This window comes from Aulonocara stuartgranti (genome assembly GCF_965226115.1).
Source record: "Aulonocara stuartgranti genome assembly, chromosome: 17".
In the NCBI taxonomy this organism is placed as follows: Eukaryota; Metazoa; Chordata; class Actinopteri; order Cichliformes; family Cichlidae; genus Aulonocara; species Aulonocara stuartgranti.
In genome coordinates, this window is record NC_138953.1 from 38,063,795 (window position 1) to 38,087,176 (window position 23,382).

The window sequence follows — 23,382 nt, forward strand, 5'->3', positions numbered from 1 at the left end:
CCTATTGTCAGGGTAGACTATAGTACCGCCTGCTTCTGCACCTGTTGTACAGGTACTAACTGAGAACAGGCCGATGACACGCCCCCACTTTGACTCACTTTCTGCAGTCTTCGCTTGGCTATGGCTAATGCTAGGTTGATGTTGTCTAGCATGCTTCCAGCTGAAGAGGGAGGAGTGTGATAGGGATTTCCAGTTTAAGAAAGAGTTGGAGTTGCAGAGGTGAAGTTGAAATAACGGCACCTGGAACCCCATCAATGTTCTTTGTGTGGCTCCCGCTGCTCTGCAGTCTAAGCTGGCATTTGATAACACTCTCAATTTTTTGTGACACTAAAATGGATACTTTGCACTTTAAATCTGATGAACAAATAGGTACAGGTACTGCCCTGGCTGCAGGATGTGTGGGCCATGATTCTGCAATGTAAATTAGTATACAAGACTCGAGAAATTTGTTCAGCCCTATCAGCTGAGGATACTTTTAACAATAAAAACTTAAAAAGTGCCATCCTGTTAGTCTGTGAACTTGTCCAAGAAGCAGGCAGCGCTTTCTGGGCCTAAGGAAGACATCAAAGCCAGGCCTGTCTTGATTTTGCAAGGTAGAAGGGTATTGTTTTCGATTGGTGGGTTGTAAGGCTGCTGGCTTTAATGCAAAAGGTGTCGTGACTACAACAATCTGCCATACTCGCTTCTGAGTTCACCGGGACCCACAAAGCTTCTAAGTATGATCAGCCCACAGAATAGTGTGCCAGTTGCATGTCCAACCCTAAGTCACAGAGAAAGGATTTCTTTTGTTTTAAGGCTGAATGTGAACAATATCAATGAAAACAGTCAGTTTCAGCTCAATTTCTTTTTTACACAACTTGTACGTGAATCATCAAATCATCTTTTACAGGTAAAATGCAGAAGGCTGCACTTTTATACAGAGCATGAGGCATATGTCGTGTAATACATACAAATGACTGATAATAATTGTGTATATCTGAGAAGTTTTCCATGTGGGAAAGTCACTCAATATGTTATGATTATGAAACACTAAAAAAAATAGCCTTTGTTTTGTTTTCATGAAAAGTCCTTAGATAGCCCTGATGGTCAGAGTCCCTTTAAGATCATTACTTACTTAAGCTTGGCTCTGAAGTCTGATTGCTGAAACTGTAATCCAGCTCTTTACAGAGGATAATATGGTGACCAGTCAGCCTCTGGCATCATTTGCACAATAAATATAATCGTAAATATGTCTATGTAAAAATAGAAAATGGCACTGTGTATATGAAGAATTACTCAAGTATGATGCTGTTCTAGATTTATCCCAGCAAGCAGCATTCTGTCGAAACAAAAAGCAAACAAACAAACAAACAAAATCAGGTCTGTGAAGGCAAAAGTGCAGCGCTGCAGTATGTGGAGCCAATTTCCAGATCACGCTCTATTGTCTGAATTATTTAGAGCCTGAGCTGCTCCATCCTCTTTTAATTGCATGTGACATTTTCATGAGGTGTCCTTCTGCTGAGATACACACTGCTGCCGCTGCGGTAAACAGTAAATCTGAAACGACTGCATGAAACTGGTCCTAACAGTCTGTACTCGAGCAACTCAACTAAGCCTGGTTAATTTCATTTTCACTTCAGCGTGTTACGTCTGTGGACAGCAAAAGTTTGGCTGCTGTAACAAGCAGCTCTAAAGGTGATAGAATCAGCTGCTTTTCTGAGACCGAATGATATTAAATCTGACAACACAAAAGCATCTGTTATCTTATTTGAGTTCAGAAAATATGACTTTTACTGAGGCTCTGATATTTGCTGCTCCATGTTTTTGGTTATCTAATCTCTACAAAGTGATAGGATCAAATATTTCACACATATTATACATGTTATCATCGGGCAAAAAAACCCACAATACTTAAAATACAAAAAGCAAAGAAACAACAACACAGGAAGAGCAAGGGAACGTCCTGTTTTTGATTATGCGTGTCTGCTCTATCCTCACCATCCTTTCTCAAATCACCAGGTAGGTAGCCATCCAAAAGTAGCGGGATGCTTACTGCAAATAAGAAAAAAAGATATGAAAGACAAACACACAGTAAGCTGAGCTGCTTTAGGTCTTTGTGCTGCCAGCGGCTACATACTGAGAAGCAATGGTGTTTCTGACTGGATTTAGAGTTCTTTTTGGATGCCTGCTCAGCGCACACTGCCAGCAGATACAGAGAAAAGCATTTCACTCAGGAATCATTCAGTCCTCCTCACACAGAGTCCATCTTTTAGCCTGCTGTGCTCCGCTTTGACAGAGAGGATCCCTCTGGCTCCGGATACACCACAGCTGCTGCTGCCGCGGTTATGTTTTTAGATTCGTCCTTCAAAATTTTATAGCACCAGCATCATGCCATGAAATTTAAATAACAGGATGCAGGGACTCCCTGATGGCTAAGCATGTCATGTAACTGCATCGTCCCCAGTCTGACTCTGGCTGGGGACTTTTGTTGCTTGTTGTAGCCTTTTCTCTTGTCCTATATGTCCTGTCTGCATCTCAACTGTGGTTCTATCCAAAAATGGCAAAAATGAAAACAGCCATGCATGAAAAACTAGACAAGCCTTTTTGAGAAGGACGCTGGAAACTATAAATATTTATGAGTGAGTACTCATAACTACTTATAGAGTAGGTAGTACTTCTTCTGTGAAGACATTAGTGGTGTGTGATACTGCATATTTTGGTATCAGTCAAATACCAAGTATATACTGTGATACTGACACAGACTCTTATCCTCTAAAGGCAGCGTATGCAGGGGAGAGTAGCACATTTTTCATTTCCAAACAACAACAATAATTTAACATAATTCATTTGGCTACATCCTGAACTTGGGGAACAGAAACAAAGTATTGATCCTGTCACACTAGTATCAATATGATACCAATACCAGCCTTGATATCAATACCTCGATCAATCTGCCCGCCTCTAGCAGACACATTGTTGGAATTGAGATAAGTGAGAGACGCAAGAGAATGTTGGTGTTCCAATTACAGCATAAAGAGAAATAAAGTTAGGTTATACTAACAGCAGGAATATTTCCAGGTTTTTTTAAGTTATGGCGAGCAAGGTAAGACCAAGAATGAGGAGGCTTTGGACCAAACCACACCAAACTGTCTACTTTAATGCTTATAGTTTAGTAAAATGTGACGTAGTCACCCAGAAACAGCTATAAACTAAGAAAATCACTGCATTTCAACCAAATCCCTGATTTTTTTTTTTTTTAACTTAATGAAGTCATTTTTAATGCCTAAATCTAACCAGTTGATACATTTTGAATAAACAACATATTTTTAAAAAATGACAGTTAAAAATCTGTGATGTGTTTTAGTTGAATTGAGATGATTCTCCAGCAACTGCAACTCCAATCGCCAAAGTGGAAAATATTCATTTTTTCCAACATGAAATACTACAAACGAGCTGGGGCTGGTGCTGGATTGTGTTCTGGGATGCGAAACTAATTCAGAAACAGGACAAGACAATAAAAATCGTGTCCAGAATGATGAACCAATAGATAAGAGCCTGCATTGTCTATAATTCAGACAATACCTTATAACTACTGTATATTATTTAACCACTGTAAAGATCGAACCAACACATCGTCACGATGTACACTTGAGGACTGTTTATTGAAGCATCACACGTTTTTATGGTTCGGTACCATGTTCGCTAACTTTCCAGTTAGTCGTCTGCACACGCGCGCGCACGCACGCACGCACGCACACACACACACACACACACACCCCCCCCTCTCTGGTCTCCGGCTTTACTATATAAAAAGAGAAAAACCTCATTAGGCAAATCATCTCCACCTGTCCCTCCAGCCTTGGCTCCGCCCCCTTGAGCTCACTGCGCCACTCCTCCCCTGCAGCTGACCACACCTCCACCACAACCATATTTAGCCACATTTATAGTTACATATTAGAAGAACTATTTTATTTTATTTTTTTTTTATGGAAAGCAGTGATTTTCTAAATGGAAAAATATCAACTGAACAAGTACAGATAAAAATAAAAAACAGTATTATTATTATTACTGAACCTATGCAAATGTTCTTACATGAATTTTTCTGATGTGAAAATTGTTAATTATATGAAACATTCACTTTCTTAACAGGAGTATCCCACAGACACATAGTACCTGCTAATATGTGCTAATTAACATAAAAATAAGATGCAATTTTACTCAAAAATGGAACATAGGCCAACTGGAGGGGCTAATGTGGCTGTAAACCACACAGCAAACCAGATTATTTGTCAGATAATTGTATTGAAAAAAATTCCCCAAAAGGCACAAACACAACAAACACTGCATGAGGTGGCTGAGATGACACCTAGCAGACGGCTGAGAGCCCATTTGACCTGCCTGTCAATGCAACCTCGGCTATAGCAAACTATAATGCACGTCCTAACAAAATGAAGCAGGTAATTAAAAGAAAATCAACCCAGGTACATTTGTTATAACCAGAACAGGCTATAAAAGACAGCTTCTCCTGTAAATTTGTACACTGTACCAAAAATAGCTCAGAAAGGTTCAAATAAATTGAACGGCTCTATAAACCAAAACCTAAAGATATTACACCAGGGAGCTTAATAAAATAATAACTACAGATGGGCAGGATGGTTATGATCCATAGTCATTCACCACACCCACAGTCATTCTGATGACCTCTGTGGCAGCGGATGGACGAATGCGAATATGATCTTGATTTAAACTGAATTCAAATAGCAGCAGCGTTTCTGTTTCTCTCTGCGACTAAGATGGATGTGTGATCGACAGCTAACAGCTCAACATGCAGGCCACAGAAACATCTCTTTATGGTAAAATATCCAGGACTACGCTGGGTTTCATCCCCACACAGTGCAGTCCCTCCACATTTCCTCTTCTCTCTTAGATTAACGTCCCTGTCTGCACGAAAACTCCCGAAGCCAGGTAGTGTGACACTGTAGTCTGGGGAACGTGAGTGTCTCCATGAAAAACATCAAACCACACTCACTGTGTTCCCTCTGGGTCTTAATCAGCTCGCTAAGCTCGTCCATCTTATTGTCCAAGGACCTCACATTCCTCATGATAATCGCTGGAACAGCTCCAGCACTGAGAGCCGGTTGTTTCCTCCGTAGCACCTTTGGGATTACAGGCCTCGCTCTGGGCAAGTAGAACTGTCAATGTGATCGTAACAGGCAAAAAAAAACAACTGCAAATGATGAAACTACCTACTTGCCAAACAAAACACAACAATTACACCTTTGCATAAAATATAACGAGGAAGAAGAATCTGTTTTAAAAAACACAGAAATATCTACATATCATACAATTTTGTAATATTATGGATGCCACAGAGCATTTTTCAAACTTTCTACCACTGTTACTGTTAACAAAGATGTGTAATGTTGCCCCAGCGGACTGTTTAGTACCAGTCCATTTCACTACATTTGTGTTTGAGGATAATCTAATGCAGAGCAAATCCAGTTACAAACAAACGCCTTCTGGCATTTTACATTACCTTGCAGGAAACCAAGACAATTATGTGCAGTAAAGATGGGAAGCACAATTGTTATTTTGGTTTACAAGATTTGGTTTATTTTAGTATTTTAAAGCAAAAAAAAAAAAATATCAGCCAAAGGGAATTTTGGAAAATAAATCCCCCCAACTATATTAGTGAGAGAAAGCCAGAAATATGAACCCTGCTGGAAATTTCCAGAGGCAGAGTGAGCAGTCTGCTGCTTTGCAAAGCTAGTGAATTGTGCCTGTGGGGGTAAACACGACCCCCTGGTACAAAAACTCTGAAGCTAAAAAGAAAAAGAATTATGAATAATAAGGAACAATGTAAGTAAAAACGTTCATCAAGAATTTATAACAAAAATATATACACAATGTAAAGAAATGCATTTGACTGTATATTGTTTTATAGTAAACTTGAATGCATTTCCTCAGTGAAATTTGCAGTGTTGTAGAACAAAATTTCCGCGCTTCCTTCGATGAATCCACAGACCGGAAATGATACAGAGAGTCTGCTGATATCCATATGAGCCAACACTTCACCGTTTTTACCTTCGGTACAATATGTTCAGCATGCCACTGCGAAAACTGAGTCGCATGACACATTATTCCTCACATCTGGCGTGTTTAAGCCCAGAGGCTGATAGTTGCTCTCTTATGATTCTCTCACAACTCTGAGCTCTGAAACCCAGTGAGAACTAGATGTGCTCTCTGCCCTGCTGCTCCCACCATAGTATGTATACGCCAGTAAGACTGATCAATAATTGCACAGCTGACAGTGAATACGAGGCTCTAAATGCACCATAAAATTGTACGTGATAGTCAAAATTGACACATTTAAATTTCCTAAACTGTATCACTTAGTAGATTTTTCATCTTAAGATAAAATACAGTTAGGCTGTCCTCTGAATGGCTCCTAATAATGTGCTATTCATATACAGCCTTCCTCTTGGCATTCATTTCTATTCTCTGATGATTGTTCAAAGGATGTAGATCAGTACCAGTGACTAACATGTTTCTTATTAGGTGTCATCTAAGTGACATGAATTTAAACACATCCCATATCCAAAAGCTCTAATTTAATACTCCAATGAATTATTAAAAAAAAAAAAGATCAAATGTTTGAAATGAACTAAGACATTTTCTTTGGTGTATTTCTTTCTCCTTCAGTCTTTCACCTCTACCTTATCTCTGTCCTTTAAACTTTATGTCATTTCTTTTTCAAAGCACCCTTCTCTTACTGATCACAGTACAGTCACGAGTAGGAATGTAACCCATGACTCGTCTTTTCTGATTCTTGGCCCTTAGTCTTTATAATGCGTAACATGAAACATGTTCATAGGGCTGACCTCTGAAAATCACTGCTTTGAAGCCTTACTCAGAGATCCTCTATTTGTGTCCAGTCCTTTGAGCATTGATTTATCCACATGACATCATGCAATGTTCTCGTGGTCAACCAAAGAAAGAAGCCAATTTGCATGTGGAGCGATATTCTTGCTGCTGACTGACCCTTTCACTATAAAACACATCGCCTTGTTAGTGATGTGAGCATCAACAGCAACCTTAGCGGGTACTCCGTTCCAGCTTTATATGTATTTAGGCTCATAGACGCAGTCAAGATGACCAGCTGAAGTTCAAGTTTAGGCATCAAAGGTTTAGGGGAAAACAGTGGTCCCCAACCCCCGGGCCACGGACCGGTTTGGTGCCGGGCCGCTAGAGTTGAGGCTCGGGTGTGAAATTTATGGTTTTCAGGATTTTTATCGTTAACTCTGTTTCCCTGGGTCTTTCCCCGTGTGTTATGAATAATTGTTCTTTTTTGGTACCGGTACTGGTTTTATTTTGTTGTATTTATCCGCAACATGTTAAAGTTCGGTCCGTAAAAATATTGTCGGACATAAAGCGGTCCAAGCGCAAAAAAGGTTGGGGACCGCTGGGTTAGAACGCACCATTTCGCAACATAAAACATGCTGAAGGGAAAACTTTACCTACAATAAACTTTTCCAATATTTTCCTTGTTTGCTACGGTTATACATCCTCCGTCTCACTGCATCTATTTCAAACCGTAAGACACGCCTGTCGAACTCTATCGAGCTGCTCTATATGCTGAATAATTACGCTGAAGGGAATTCCCACACTCACACTGATTTTACAAAATACAAAAACAATCTGTCACTGTGACGGTAGCAGCTAACAGTCTCTGCTTGTGGCGGAGCAGTCAGGTCTTTTGATCACAAGATCATCTCCTACTCCATCTCCCAACTTTTGATGCTGCCCAAGCATTCGCTCCTTTAAGACGATCCTTTGAACCAAAGCTGTTTCCGTGTGGAGGGATGGGCATTTTTTCCCTCTCTGTGCACGACTGAAATTACTTTGCTTAAGAAGCTTTTATACATTGGTCTCTGGAGACGGAGAAACTGCAAATGCATCCCTGCTCTGTATCATTCATGAAGCTGTTGTGAATGATAATGCAATCATTGCTTTGCTCTATATGCTGCATTGTGTGCAGCCAGAAACACCGCCTCACGTAGAGAGAAAACACCTTTAACAATGAGCTCACTGAGTGCGATTCCCCCTTTGCAAACCTTCATAATGAGAAGAGGAAGTGTCGTTCTATTTATTGCTTTATTCGTAGCTGTTTTGAGCAGCGACACATGACGGGTTTTTTCACATGAGGCACAATCTTGCAACCATGTTCGCAAATCTGATTCAGGACACTGAACTCGATGCAAATGAGAATATGGTTTGTTTGTTATGTTTAATATGGGGGTCCAATAGTGTCTCCGAGTGTTAGTTACTGCTCTCTCAAGGGTGCAAGGAATGTTTTCCTTTCTTGGCAGGATGCTTGTTATCCAACATATAAATCTTTTTTATTACAAAGAGCAGAAAGTGCAAGGTGCAGAGCAAGCAACAATCTTTGATGCATACAACACAGAATGGAAGCCAGACATGGAGGTCATACCTCAGTGTAACATTTACAGTAGTACATACAGAAGGCACCTCAGATGCTATACTGCAAACTGAATCTTCACCTGTACCAGCTCAGTGCTACCTGAGTGCTGCTAACGTCTAAAAATACTGAGTATAAACCTTCAGAAATATTTCACTCCTCTCAGGTTCAAGTTCTACTTACCGACCTGTGTGCTTTGATTCTTGCTAAGTGGTTTCCCATTGTAGACACTGAAATTCAAGGCCAGCACAATTTGAAGGTCAGAATTTAAGCTCTCTACAACCCACTTGGGTGACCACAAGCACTGTTTGCCGAGATGGCAATGCAATATAAAAATTAGGTAGAGATGCCTTCCTACTGCTTTTCTGGTAAAAACTCTTCAAGTCCTACAGTTGTTTTTCACATAACTGATTGATTAGGTTTTAAGCTTTATTGAAGAGCAGCTCTTACAAAGCAAGCCTTAGTACATCAAGGTTATAGTCTGTGAATGCTTAGTGGCACATGGTATGTGGTATGTGGAATGTTTTTCTTGAGCTGTTTCTTAAAGGTTTTGCAAAATTTTATAATTTTAGTCTTTGCTTCAAACATTACACGTTTATCATATCATCTATTACTGTTAGTATCTACATATCAACATAACAACACACAAAATCTTCTATTTATGCAAACATCTTGTATCGAGGAGACATGTCCAGCCTTTGTAACAGGTAAAAAAACTTGTACAGCATGATATGTTTAGCCCTGACTGTGGTCTAGCACATAACAGAAAGACCGTTATTTAGTTTTACCCAAGTAGTAGAAAGATTTGTGTCTATTCTAGTTCCATTGTCAAGCTAGCTAGCTAACAAGAAGAGAGTCTTTTTTTTAGGCAACAACATTACATGTGCTTGGCTTTACTTTGTGTCCATGTGTAATCTTCACTTTAAAAGAATTAAAATAAATGTGTTCATGCTGGCCAGATTATCTTTGAGTGCTTAGCATCACACTTTCTGGTGTTCCTAGCAGTCTTCCAGTTCTGCCCCTTTTTTTCAGTTCCTCGATGCTCTTTTCCTGCATGACATTTTTGTCTACCTGCATAGTTCACTTTGCTTGAATGCCCAGTTTCAGTATCCTACATTTGATAGCTCATCTCTGTGATTGTTACAAACACTGACCTGTTGGAATTCATGCACCACATAACTCGCATAGCATATGCACAGTGTAGTGCACAGAAGTGTACTAACAATCAATCAATCAATCACCTTTATTTATAAAGCAAAACAACCACAGCTGACAGAAAGTGCTGTACATTGGAATCAAAAAAGAAAATTACATAAGATATAAATAAAAGCCAAATAAAAGAAAGAAAAAATAACAGAAGAATTATATTTCAAATACTGGTGGCTGTTTGGGGTCAGTCCTTTAGTCGCCTCACCAACCGCTGCTATAACAAATAGTTCCATGTTTGTTCCATGAACTGGTTAACTTGGATTGTCTGAGGCTGGAAGTTAGCGTAACCTAGCTAGCCCGGTTCAGCTCTGAGACCAGGCCTATGGGGGCGTCCACATCATAGGCTGCATCCTCCTGAGGACCAGACCTTCGCAGTCTACGTGGGCCGGAAGTGAGCAGCTGTGAAATGGGACGGTCTAGCCTTCAGTTTTGCATCAACAGCTGTCTCGGTAGAGTTTCATAAACTTGGCCATCTGCCCATTTCTATCGAAAATATAACAGGACACTGGAGTAAATTCTGTTTAATCAGTTTTCTATTTGACATTTATTCAGCTGTGTGAAAACTATAACTTTAATCTCAGCAAAACCAATTTACTCAGGAACAAATAAAACCGAAAACATCGGGGCACTTTTGCAAAAATGTGATGTCTTGATAAATCGAGCAGATATTTGAAGTTTACACCGTTACATTCTCACCTGAAAATATCTTAAAAGTTTATTTTGTGACCCAGGAAGAGTAAAAACTGGAGTTTGGCTGGGCCACGCTATGAATTCTGGGATATGGTGGGCCACAAAGGACACACCCGACCCATCCTTCAAATTCGGGGAAAAGGAGAACGCATTTGTCGGCTGCATTCGGAGGAGTCTCTGCCTACAAATGCGGCCTCAGGAGGATGCAGCCCATGAATTTGGACCCTATTTGTCTTTCAACTACATTCACTTCCTGGGGTCACAGTGTCGATAAGGTGCAGGAAATAGGTCAAGTTTATTTATATAGCCCATTTCCAAATAGTCCATGCTGCACAAAGTGCTTAACAATGTAGAATAATGCAGTAAAATATAGAAAAATAAATAAATAAATAAAATAACTAAAGGAAAACAACTAAAAAAAACAACTAAGGCTGTTAAAACCAAAATACTTGGTCAAAGTGTGACCATAAAAATGTGATCAAGTGTTTGTGCAGATCTAATATTTAAGGGTAGACTATTGCTCTGGGACCTGTCGCCACAAGACTTCAGTTTAGTCCGTGGAATGGATAACATTAGTTTTGAACTGGACCTCATGGTTTTCTCTAGAGCATAAATAAATAGGAGCTCAGACGGGTACGAAGGGGCTCGGCCGTTAAGTGCCTTAAAAACAAGGAGTAAGAGTTTAAATTGGATCCTGTAAGGAAGCCAGTGTAGAGATGCTAAAACTGGGGTAATATGATCTTACTGTTTAGTGCCAGTTAGCAGACGAGCAGCTGCATTTTGGACCAGCTGCAGACGATAAAGAGTAAAGTACAAAGAATTGCAGCAGTCCAGTCTGCAAGTAATAAAAAGATGAATAACACGTTCAAAGACATTAGCTGGAAGGTATGGCTTTACCTTAGCTAGCTGTCTTAAATGAAAAAGGCTGGATTGGACTACTGCTGTCACCTGCCCACATAGTTTGAAGGAACCATCGAGGTTTTTTTTCTTACAATAGGAAGATAATGGGCCCAGAGCACTGTCAATGTGATTATTAACGAAATTACCAAAATGACAACCCCTGTTTTGTTTTCATTTAATTTAAAAGAAATGACCTCTGGACCAAACCAGGAAGCCATCTCCATGGTATAAAGCTAACACACCATTGGCTTAGCTTCCTATATACCATGCAGACAGGAAAGTTTTAACAGCTCCCTTCAGACTTATACAAAGCACCTCCTTTATTTAACGTAAGATGCATCACTGCAAGTTCTGTGGTTGTTTTGATGCATACACATATTTACATTTACTATCAGAAGACACAAAAGGCACAGGAGGAAAAACAAATAGCAACGCATTTAGAATCAATGTACAGTCGATTATTGTAGATGCTATTTAAAATAAATCAGATGTCCCCATGACTTTAGATCCAAGCCATCCTGTCTGACTCCTATCTCTGCTCAATAAGGCACAAGCACAAAGGTGAACGGAGTGACCAGAGACACTTATTAAGTTTGTGTTGTAAACATCCACTGTTGTAAAGGACAGACTCCTCTGTAGCAAGCTGGCTTGACAGGAGAGTGCAAAGGCAAACCTTCTTTTTAAGAAATCAGAGCAGAAAATAAACCAAATTTGCATAACTGTCAGAGAGCAGCACGTTTGATGGCGCAGCCATGATCCTGTCTTTGCTGACACAAACTGGTTATCTAAAGAAGCAAAACCTCATGTCTGTGCATTATTAAAATAGTTTTTCATCTTGTTGAAATGAAATAAATTTGTCCCTCTTGCCAGCAAGTGAGCTTAGGTCCCTCCTTCTTCCAGAAGCCAGAACATGTCTCTATTGGACATGTTCTGGCATCATTTTATCTCTTAAATGATAACAGGTTTACAGCGATACAAATAACACTCAGGGGAAATTAGTGGGCGGCGGTGGCTATCCGGGTGAAATGGAGCACGTGCGAGATTATTCTGATCTTCTTCCTGCTGAAATGATGAGCGCCTTGAATGGGGGATGGCTGCCAATCAAAGCCACTCACATCAAAGCGCTGCACTCCCAGTGTAATTGGTGGACAAAGAGGAGAGAGGTGTGTGCAATTTCTGTCATGCTCACGAATGGACATCCTGTCTGGCAGCAGAACTGCCTGCATACCACCAATTACCTGAGGCTGTGCATTGTCAGTGGGACTCCCAGTGATGAAACATGTGGGTTGGTCTTTGCTTGTAATGTTGCTGAGTTGCCATAATTGATCTCTGTGGGTTTACTGGTGACGACTCAACAACACTTTTAATTAGGCAATGGGAGACGAGTTTGACTCATACCACCAAAGTAGCCGTTTCAATCCAATTACTCCACCGTTTACCACTGTGAAATTTTATTTGTGATGCAGAATGGTGACAAATTCCTTTCGTAACATCTTGCATGAGAAGTGGCAGCCTATGTGGCAGCTCTCCTCAGTGCATTTGTTCTGTGTGCCGCTTTGCATTTGTCACTCTGTTTTGGGAGAATCGCACAAGCCTCCGCAGGTCTCAGTAGCTCCCAGAGAGCTGAGTGAATGGATGGAACGGCACTAACCAAACTTATAGAGAGAGGAAAGTTGTTTATGTCTTGGCATGGGGAGATGCATTATGTTGAGCCTCTTTAGGCCACTTGATTAATCAGACAGAGCACATGATGTGACTGAGACACCTAATAAAAACCTCTGTCTCTGCATCAGATCTGACATTTGCTGAACCTGCTCCAGAAGGACATGAAATGAGTGACTTTGTTATTCTGCTAGTTTCTTATATTAATATTTCAGTTAAAAGAGAGGAAGCCCAGAACTAGAAGACTTGTACAGTGTTCTGTGCCGCGGATCAGCCCTGATGACGTTTTCATTGTTTGGTCAAGTTACTTGAAAAAAGTAATTAGTTACTGACAGAGGTGGAGCCAGACATTTGAGACACCCGGGGCTTAGCCCTAAAGGGTAGTATGCATGTGGGATTTTTTATTTTTTTTTTGGGGGGGGGGGGTTAGAAATGACTGAAAGATTAATAGGCTCTGTTTTGAGTTTTGTTCAAAAAAGAATGACTTCATATAGGGAAAAATATATATCACATATGCAGGACACCTTAAACTAGTTTTTTAATTAAGCAGCGAGGCAGAACAAAGTCGGGGCTGTATCAAGACACGAAGACTAAACCCCAATTCAACCAGACCCAGAACTGATCCGGAATTAAAACAGGACTACAAGAGTTCAAAATCAGGACTACTGAGGACTTAACCAAGACAGAACCAGAATCAGAACTAGATGATCGTAGCACTAAAAATCATCATAGACCTGCACTACACTTATTTTTTAATTCTACCAATGTACAATATTTAGATTGAGAAAAGTTTATATAATTATTTAGCCTTGTTGTGCAAACAAGCCTGCATAACTTAATAAATGTAGAATTTGAAAAATAGTATACCTAAAAAGAAACACTAGGTACGAGATACATGAGGACCTATGATACGGTGATACTTTTGGTAAACAACCATTTGACTAACATGTGTGTCTCACCTGCTCTTGTTCATCTCTGTTCTGTCCTCATTCTCCATCTCCCTCTCTGCTCCTCTCTCCCTCTTTATGCTGACAATCATCAAATATACAGTTGAAACCACATATTTATGTACTCTTCAGATCAAAACACAAACACTTTTTTAATTGTAAGATCAAATCAGACTAAATGTTTATTTTTTAGATAAATATAAAAAACATATTTGTTAACTTTAAGAGTAAAGAGAGAAACTGTCTGTATTTCTTAATTGCAAATGGCACCAAATTGTATTCAAACTTGAGCCACACTTATGGAGCTCCACAGTTCTTTTCCTGGTGTTTTGGTTGATATCTTTTAATTTTCCCATTTCAAAAAAACAGGCTCTGTGTTTTGCCTTATATGCATCCACAGCTGTGCCACCAATTTACTCACATGGACTCTACTAACCTATCAGAAGCTTCTTGAGCTCAGAATGGAATTGTCTGGAGTTTCTTATTAATTAACAAACTTAGTGTATATGTTCTTCGTACGTGGCTTACTACATCCAAGATCAAATGACACATCCAAGACCAAACCATCGCGCTAACCGTGAGCTCGCTAATCCGGTTCTCCGAACACACCTGCTGTTGACGATTAGTACAGCTGGATGAAGTAATGTGAGATCACTGGGTGTCGTAAAAGGGGCTACGCATCGATAGTAGAAACATTGATCGGCAACCCTCTGATTGGTCGGCGAAAATGTCGAAGGAGCGCGCTCGGTATTCTTCGGCAGCAGAGCAAGAACTCTTGAGTGAGGGATTTCAGGAGTTTCAAAGTTTAATCAGAACGCAAGGGAACACTGCAAAGGCTGCAAAAGCAAGGAGAGAGGGCTGGCAGGAAGTTGCTGACAAATTAAACTCGTAAGTAATTTAATAATAACAATAATAATGGAGTGGATTTATATAGCGCTTTTCAAGGCACCCAAAGCGCTTTACAATGCCACTATTCATTCACTCTCACATTCACACACTGGTGGAGGCAGCTACGGTTGTAGCCACAGCTGCCCTGGGGCAGACTGACAGAAGCCAGGCTGCCATATCGCGCCATCGGCCCCTCTGGCCAACACCAGTAGGTGGTAGGGTAGATTTATCATATCACACCATATTATCCAATATTATATTACATTATATTATATTATGTTATATTATATCCCCTTACACATTAGAGCCACAACAGGACCCACTAGAACATGGGAACAAGTAAAAGTGAAATATAAGAATATTCTACAGAATGGTAATATTTATCACTTATATTGCTTTTCGTCTCTTGGAAAGAGACCCTGGAATAATCTGTTTGTTTATAACAGCAACCAAGAAAAGGGCAGAGCAAAAAAAAGACAGGTGGTGGTCCTGCACCCCCTCGTCAACAAGTTGGTTAAGTAAATAATACCCTCACGGGAAAATCGATATCTCTCTATGAGCACACTGTCGCGCTGAGCTAAAGGATCCTGTCTATCCCGCAATATACGCTGAATTCTGAGGACTCTCCTTATCAATCTTGCACCTTCCGCAATGGGTGGCTCGCGTATACGGACAGGACATGGCTGCGACACGCTTCCCAAATCCACCTTCGCTTTTATAGCCGTGGTCTCTCATCTTGATTACACGAAGTAATTTACAATTACTACTCTGAAATATGAATTACATCTGTAATAATCACATACATGTAATAGAATGTTAATAGTACATTTCCCTTTTTTAGGAAATGACCTGTATGTATCTGTATGAAATCAATAGAAGGATCAGGTGCTGCATTATCTTTAGTTACATTGATGTTATTTATTTATGGTGAAACAGTGGTGGAATATCGCTGTTGCTTTCGTATGAATGAAGCGGACATACCTGCGTGGCCGCGATCTAATCCTGTTTACATAAAGTAAACCTGCTCCCCAGCAGGTTTACGCTTACGGCTCTGTTGCTATGGCAGCAAGTCCCGGATGAGCTTCGGGGAACCGAACGATCCAGGATCACGCGAAATCGTCAACAATCTAATCCAGCTAACTTACTTAGTGAGGTACGAAGAACAGGCCCCTGGGCCCTATTTCAGGAAGCCGGTTTAGTGCAAACTCTGAGTAAGTATACCCTGAGTTAACGAAAACTCTGGGTTGTCGGTTTCACAAAGCGAGTTTAGATTAATTCTGAGTGAGTTACTATGACGACACACTCCGTGAAGCTAACCTGCCCCCTAGCAGGTTTACTTCAACTAACCCTGACTGTCTCCGCCTCTTTGTCGGAAACCTGACTGTAGGAAGTGTCAGACATGGCGTGCTCCTTCCTTGAAGAGCCAGTAGATGTTGAAGCCCAAATTCTCCGCAGAGCTCTCCGCCAGGAGAGAGTGATTAGAGCGCGTTTGGACATTTTATCATTTCCTGATGATTTTCTGTGTGAACGTTACCGTTTTTCAGCACAATCTATAATTTATTTTAATAACATCCTCAGGCCATATATTACGCATGTGACACATCGCGGACATGCTCTCAGTTCATTACATATTATTTGTATTGCACTTCGGTTTTTTGCAAACGGCAGCTTTCTGTATAATATTGGTGACGCTGAGCACGTTTCCAAGGCTACCGTCTGTCGGGCAGTCAGGAATGTTACAGTTGCACTGAAATGTCTCCTGTACTCGTCTGTGGTGTTCCCCGGTCATAGACCCACAAGATTTATCAAAGAGGGATGCCACAAAATTGCAGGTATCAGGATGAACAAAACTTAATACATGATGTGGTGATACTTGGACTACTACTTAAATTTTACATTTATTTTCAGGGTTCCCAGGCGTGATTGGCTGTATAGATGGCACTCACATTCCAATCATTGCTCCTTCAGTAAATGAAGGAGACTATGTGAACAGGAAGTCTTTCCACAGCATTAATGTACAGGTACATAGTTCCCTGTAGCATTTCAAACTAACAAATTATTTCATTATAGTAATGGATGCTAATTCGTGTTCTCTGCACTGTGAAGATCATATGTGATGCTGCCAACATTATCACAAATGTGGAAGCCAACTGCTCAGCCTCTGTGAGTGGTGGTGGTGGTGGAGGACCCCCACCTGTTTTTCGGGCCTCCGCTTTTTTTCTGTTGGCTATAACGGGTCACATTTGAGCATACAGAGTAAGCAAATATGTACTTGTAATGTGCTCAGATAATTTCAATAAGTGCTTACAGAAAGAAAATTAATGTAGAATCTAACTGCAATTGATTTATATAGTACAAGCAGACCAAGCACTATGGCTCATAATACAATTACACCTTACCTGTTTGGACTATATTTTTATATTTCATTTTTACTTGCTGCCAGGAACGTTTGGGGCCTGTTGGGTTGCACCTGTGCTCACATCACATCACAAAATAAAATGTATAAAATAAAATATAATATAATAAAATGGCAGCACGGTGGCACGGTGGTTAGCACTGTTGCCGCACAGCAAGAAGGTCCTGAGTTCAATTCCACCATCAGGCCGGGGTCTTTCTGTGTGGAGTTTGCATGTTCTCCCCGTGTTTGCGTGGGTTCTCTCCGGGTACTCCGGCTTCCTCCCACCGTCCAAAGACATGCAGCTTGTGGGGATAGGTTAATTGGATAATTCAAATTGCCACTAGGTGTGAATGGTTGTCTGTCCCTATGTGTTAGCCCTGCGACAGACTGGCGACCTGTCCAGGTTGTACCCCGCCTTTCGCCCTATGACAGCTGGGATAGGCTCCAGCGCCCCCCGCGACCCTGAAAAGGATAAGCGGAAGCGAATGGATGGATGGATGGATGGATATGTTTTGCCATGCATGCTCCCTTTCTTTTGCAGCTGAGGCTGTGTTACTTTTTTTCCGCAAAATTTGCATGTTATCGGCATATGCTGCCATCAGAATTTCGGCCTCAAGCGCTGTAAAATACATTGACCGCGCCTTCTTTCCCTCCGTCTCCATGGTGACTCGCTTAATCTGTGCTCCACTAATCAGGGCTTTATGTATCCTCGTGCGCGCGCTTAACGTGGGGTTAAAGCAACTCCGCGTTGACTGAACTAATTGTTATCAGCCTTTCTGAAACCGAATATTCCAAGTTGGACAGTTCGGGGTTACTCAACCCTGAGTATCGTTTTTCACTCTGAGTTTTCTAAACCGGCTTCCTGAAATAGGGCCCTGGTCAAACTTAAGCTCTCCTTAGTATGGCTGGCTCCGTTTCTCCAACAGCGCACTCACAGGCGGCAGCTGCCCCGCCCCCTCGCTCAGTCGCTTAGTGCCTGAGCTCGGATCATACCAATATCAGGGGGGACTTTTTGTTTTATACAGTTGTCAGCCAGACATCTAACTATGAAAAAATTACACTCCAAAAGACCCCGGGCTTCTGACAAAACAACCCGGGCTTAAGCCCAGTAAGCCACCCCCACGCTCCGCCCCTGGTTACTGATTACTTCTCCAAAAAAGTAATCCTGTTACTTTACTGATTAGTTATTTTCAAAAGTAATTAGTTACTTCGTTACTTTTAAAAACATGATACACAACCTGGATACATAATAAAGAAATAGACCTTTCAGCCCAATTCTATTTTTTCTGTATAATCCATCATAAAACTGAATCAAATGGAAAAAGTCTGTTTTTAAAACCTGTTTCATTATTTTTAATCTTTTAACTTTATGCAAAAATTAAATCATATGCAACAGTCTTTGACTTAAAGAAATTGTTGAACATTTAAACCAATTTTCTGCATATTCTAGCATATTTAAAAAAATATTTTTTGTGTTCACACTCTTTCAAACAGATGCACGTAAAACACAGCAGAAAATAAAATAAATCAAAGATTCAGCAGCTCTGAGTCCTGTCGCTCTTAAATCTGTTGTCACCTGTTTAGCAGGAGTGGGGCGGGTGGAGGTTTGCCCACAGTGGTCATGTCAGTGGGGGGATCCAGGGGTTTCTCTGTGAATGTCACATTCCCGTGGCAGCGTGCTCGCTGCTCGCTCAGATTTGAAGTCTAATTTTTCACTTTAGAAAGAAGTTTTCCTCCCACACAGAGTGCACAGCGGACGCTAATGTTTTTGTCACTTTTACAGAATCAAAGTAATGTGAGTATTTCCAAGCTTTAAACGCTTCACGGTTGTACTCTCTCCCACACTCCATATCTGCACACGTCTGTTACCACAGACGTCGCACGTGCTTACGTCACAGTCATGACTCATGAGACACTCTCACAAACAAAATCACCGTTTAGTAACGCAGCGTGCTTACGGGAAAGTAACAGTAATCTAATTACCTTGAGTAAGTAATCCCTTACTTTACCCGTTACTTGACAAAAGTAATCGGATTACAGTAACACATTACTTGTATTAGAGCTGTAAGCTGTAAGAACAAAAAACTTTGTGCCTTGAACCTCCAAGGACACCGGGACTCGAGCAGGTGTGAAGATCAAAAGGTTGCATTTTGGAGCATTAAGTAAGACCTGAATGTAAACGGTCACGTCTTGCATTGCTTCTCCAGTCGAATGCTGCTGTTTTGTCTGAGCTACCGCTGTCTCACTGATGCACACATTGTGTTCTTTGTACAGGTTATAGCAATAGTGAGATGGGTCACTCATAGCTCGCTGATATATAAGCACTTGCAGTGAGTCCTTTGGCATTATTGGTATAAACCCACTGCCATTTTTCCACTGTGGTATAGCAGCATGTTTTAACCCAAACATGCTGTGGCAATCTGTTTCTAAACCCAACCAAATAGTTTCAGAGCTTGAACCTGAGCAGCGAATCCAGTGACGTAAGCAAAACAGATCACTGAGCAAAAACACAAAGTTACCAACTGGGACACAAACCAGACTCCTTGCTGATAATCTTTTGACTTACTCGACTGGTAATCAACATGTTTCCTGACACGGCCTTTGCCCTGTTATCTCTTCATACACCTCCATTTTTACAACCAGAGGATAAAAGCATCAACATAAAGGACAGCTTAAAATGCCGACACAACCTACAGAACATCAGTGTTTGAGAGCCGAGGTAGAGAATCCACTGGCCCTGTTGCTTCAGGACATACAGCACTGATGAAAGCAATTTAAAGCACAGTGTTGCCACTATTCAAGACTTACTGTCAAAAAACCCAAACTTAACAATTTGCTTAGATGTTATTAAGATGCATAACTGCATCAGTTACTAATGGTCAGTCCAGTTATTCGTGCTGCTGCTGCAGCGGACACTCCTGGTCTGGCTTGCACCACAGTAATGGCAGCATTGCTACATGGTGGAGCAGACCAGATTTATATTGAAAATAAACACCACACCAGAGCGTTTGCTTGCTCTCTCTCTCCCTGGTCCTGTTGGTTGTGCTGCCACATACATCATAATTTTGTAAATCACTGAGCTAAACATGGAAGCTACTCAAATTCAGTTTATTAGTTAGCTTTTGTGTTTTTTAATATATATATATTACAATTGCTTGCTCCCACTCCAGTCCAAAATGAGTCTTTCTTCATGAGCAGAATCTTCTACTTCTGCCACTGGCGTTCATTTACAGAGGGAAGGTCTCGCTGTCTAATCAGCCTAAGAATTCATACAGTTCATAGAAAGTTAACGCCTCCAGGTCACAAACACAAACTGAGAATGATTTCAGTGAAGTGATAGAAATCTCATGTCCAACATATTTCCATATTTATAGAGTTTAGCTTTTTGAGTGAGGGACAATGATAAGAAAGCAATGTTACACAGCTGGTGTTATTCTAAACAGATTATTCTGCATTCATCTCAAATTGTTGGTGAAAATACTTTTTGCTTGCTGGTTTGCACTGTGGCACTAAATCAGACAGTCAATGAGCAGCCTTAGTCTTTAATACTATGAAGGAAAGAAACAGTAAAAATATATGATTTTTATGAATATATTCTTTAAAAAAGAATATATTACTGACTGGGTCATAATTGTTTTCAAAGTCCAGACCAGTGATACCCAGAAGCAGTTCAGCACTACAGCCCACCACTGAAAACTTAAGAAGCAAAGTAAAAGCTGCTTTTGTTTCCTCACCTGTTGTTGCTTCTGCTGGTACAGACATCTCCCAGACGCTCATGACAAGCACCATTAGAAGTAGAGCTCCTTTGCTTCCAATCTGCGGGTATGGCTCACTCATCCTTGATAAAGAGGCGAGAGGAGAGGAGTGTTACCACAAATAACTCATTTATGATAGCTGCAGTTTGAAGCAATTTGAGGTGAAACCAGAAACACTATTTATAGCTATACAGAGATAAAGTTTACATCTAAATGATTCAGAGAAAGCTTGGGAGAAGGTGCTGTGACCAAACGAAACCAAAATCCAGCTCTTTCAAAATCATGAGTATGACCCAAGCAACACCATCCCCACGGTGAAACAAGGAGGCGGCAACATTATGCTGTGGTGTTCCTGCTAAGGACCAAGTAACGATTCCACTGCAATGAGGGGAAGATCGACCAGACCTCAGTCCTGCAGAAAATCTGTGGAGGGAGCTGAAGCTGCCAAGTTTCAGCCTAGAAATCAAAAGGATTTAGAGAGTTTCTGTAAAGAGGAGTGGTTCAAAGAGATGTGAGCAAACCAAATAAAAGAAGCACCTACCCACCAAGTACTAGGTCATGTTTTACACAGGGTTCAAATGACATACAAATCAATGTAGGACTTTCTGGAGTTTTGACTGATATTCTGCTGAAACCTCCATCAAAAATAGAGGCCCTACATTTCTTTGTAAGTGAGCAGATTAATAAATTCAGCAGGAAATTAAATAATTATTTCCCCCAAGGATGAAAGATGGCTAGATAGACATCATTAACTCACATTAAGCCCCCGGTTTATTTGCATTTACCAAACAAAAGCATCTATTATCATCTGTGTCAGCCTCTCCTCCTTTTTTTTCCATCCCTTCGCTCGCCTGAATGCATGTTTGCTCGTATAAAGCAGGGATAGAGGCTCTTATCCTCCTCCTTGCTTCTCAAAACAAACTACAGCTGTGAATGCACCCCCAGATCACTATCTCCAAATTCTCTCTTTCTTCCCCTGCGGCTCCCCTCGTGCTCAACCGAACACGAGGTGAAGGCTCTCTGCTGCCCCAACAGGCTTCAGCAAGCCTCTGTAGGCTCTACAGCAGAGCGGAGAGCGGGCAGGTCGCAGTGGCTATTCCATCCCTCCGCAGTGCCTTTTTCTCTGCACTCCCTCTCCCTAATGAAGTGTGGTGGAGCCAAGGCCACACTGCATAAACCGTCTGGCACAGTGTGTTATCACCGACAGACAATGATCAAATTTCAAACGGGGGATGCGGGAGTGGTTCGGTAATTACTGGAAGGGGCATAGTATCGTATGGCGGGAGGGGACAAAGTTACAAGCTGCGTTTATGCCTTATTTACCACCTCCCGCCTCTTATCTGGCTGCCGCATTGACATATAGATTGGCTAAACCTCATTGGGGATCTCAGATTATTTGTGTAATTAAGTTTATTTTTGCAAAGCAAACATGACCTTTTAGCAAGGTTTTGTTAGAGCGCTCAGTGTCACACAGGAATTAGTATTGAGTTGTGTTGCTCCAGCAATAAAGAACAGGCAGAACTCACATGTTTAATGTGCCCTTTAAAGATATAAATAGCTGCCTGTTATCTGGACATGTAGGCGATAGCAGTGTATGGAAGGGGAAGTCTTAAATAATCGCTGAAGATTTATTTATTTATTAATTTTGACATGGCTTCATTTAATGAAATTTGACTTAAAGGTCATGAATAATTTCTACATCACATTTTCCCTACTTTAAAAAAAAGCTAAATATTTTTGGGAAATACTAATTGCTACCCAAAGCCATCACAGTGACAGCGAGACTACAGGAGGTCACCGAGAGCGAAGAAGTTATTTGAAGCGCCGCGGCTTGATTATGTCATTCCTTTCAGGTTTTTATAGGGATTAAACAAGATGCATCATGTTAATTTGTGAATTTCAGATGGTAAGTACCATCCAACTCTCGACAAAGGAAAGAGGCAGGAAAGAGCAAAGATGGGGGAATAATTCCAGTAATCTTAAAATAACCCAGATAACTCAATCTGAAAGACTCAAAGCAACGAGCGCACACATAGCTGAGATGTGACAGAGCAAAGAGACAAGCAGTTGCATGCAGTGGACGCAATAAAGCGTGGGTCTTTGACTTTTGATTCCCAAGTCCTCAAACTAACGATCAAAGCGGTCACTTGTTCCTACAATCTGATACAACCAACGTTAGTGAGATACAGGCACGAGTACTCGAAAAAAATGATATGTGGCATTTAATGAGATAGTAGAAGTGTAGAAGGCTAATCGCTCAGCTACAGGGCTCATTCATATTCTTCAAAGGGATTCTGAGCATGAACCATAATGTTGTAACCACTAAAAGTAGCTGTGACACTGTGAAACGATGGTATGAGCTCCTGTAGAAACCATAAGTCTGTGTGATGTCAACCTTACTTTAACAAAAACGTGTTTCACTCACAGTGTCACAGAAAAGAATGACTCTACCCACAGTCCTAACATAAGGCAGCA

The 23,382-nt window shown here is 40.9% G+C and overlaps 1 protein-coding gene across 1 annotated transcript in view; it reads right to left on the reverse strand.

The window, feature by feature from the left end:
- The window catches only part of LOC309692564 (chemokine-like protein TAFA-2), a 68,634-nt gene that overhangs the window by 16,330 nt on the left and 28,922 nt on the right, over positions 1 to 23,382 (reverse strand). The window contains exons 2-3 of the mRNA XM_082511182.1: positions 20,887 to 20,990; positions 1,978 to 2,031 (exon numbers count right to left, since the gene is read on the reverse strand). Coding sequence (XP_082367308.1) covers positions 1,978 to 2,031; positions 20,887 to 20,989 — 157 coding nt within the window. The 5' untranslated portion in view covers position 20,990. The remainder of the gene's footprint in view (positions 1 to 1,977; positions 2,032 to 20,886; positions 20,991 to 23,382) is intronic.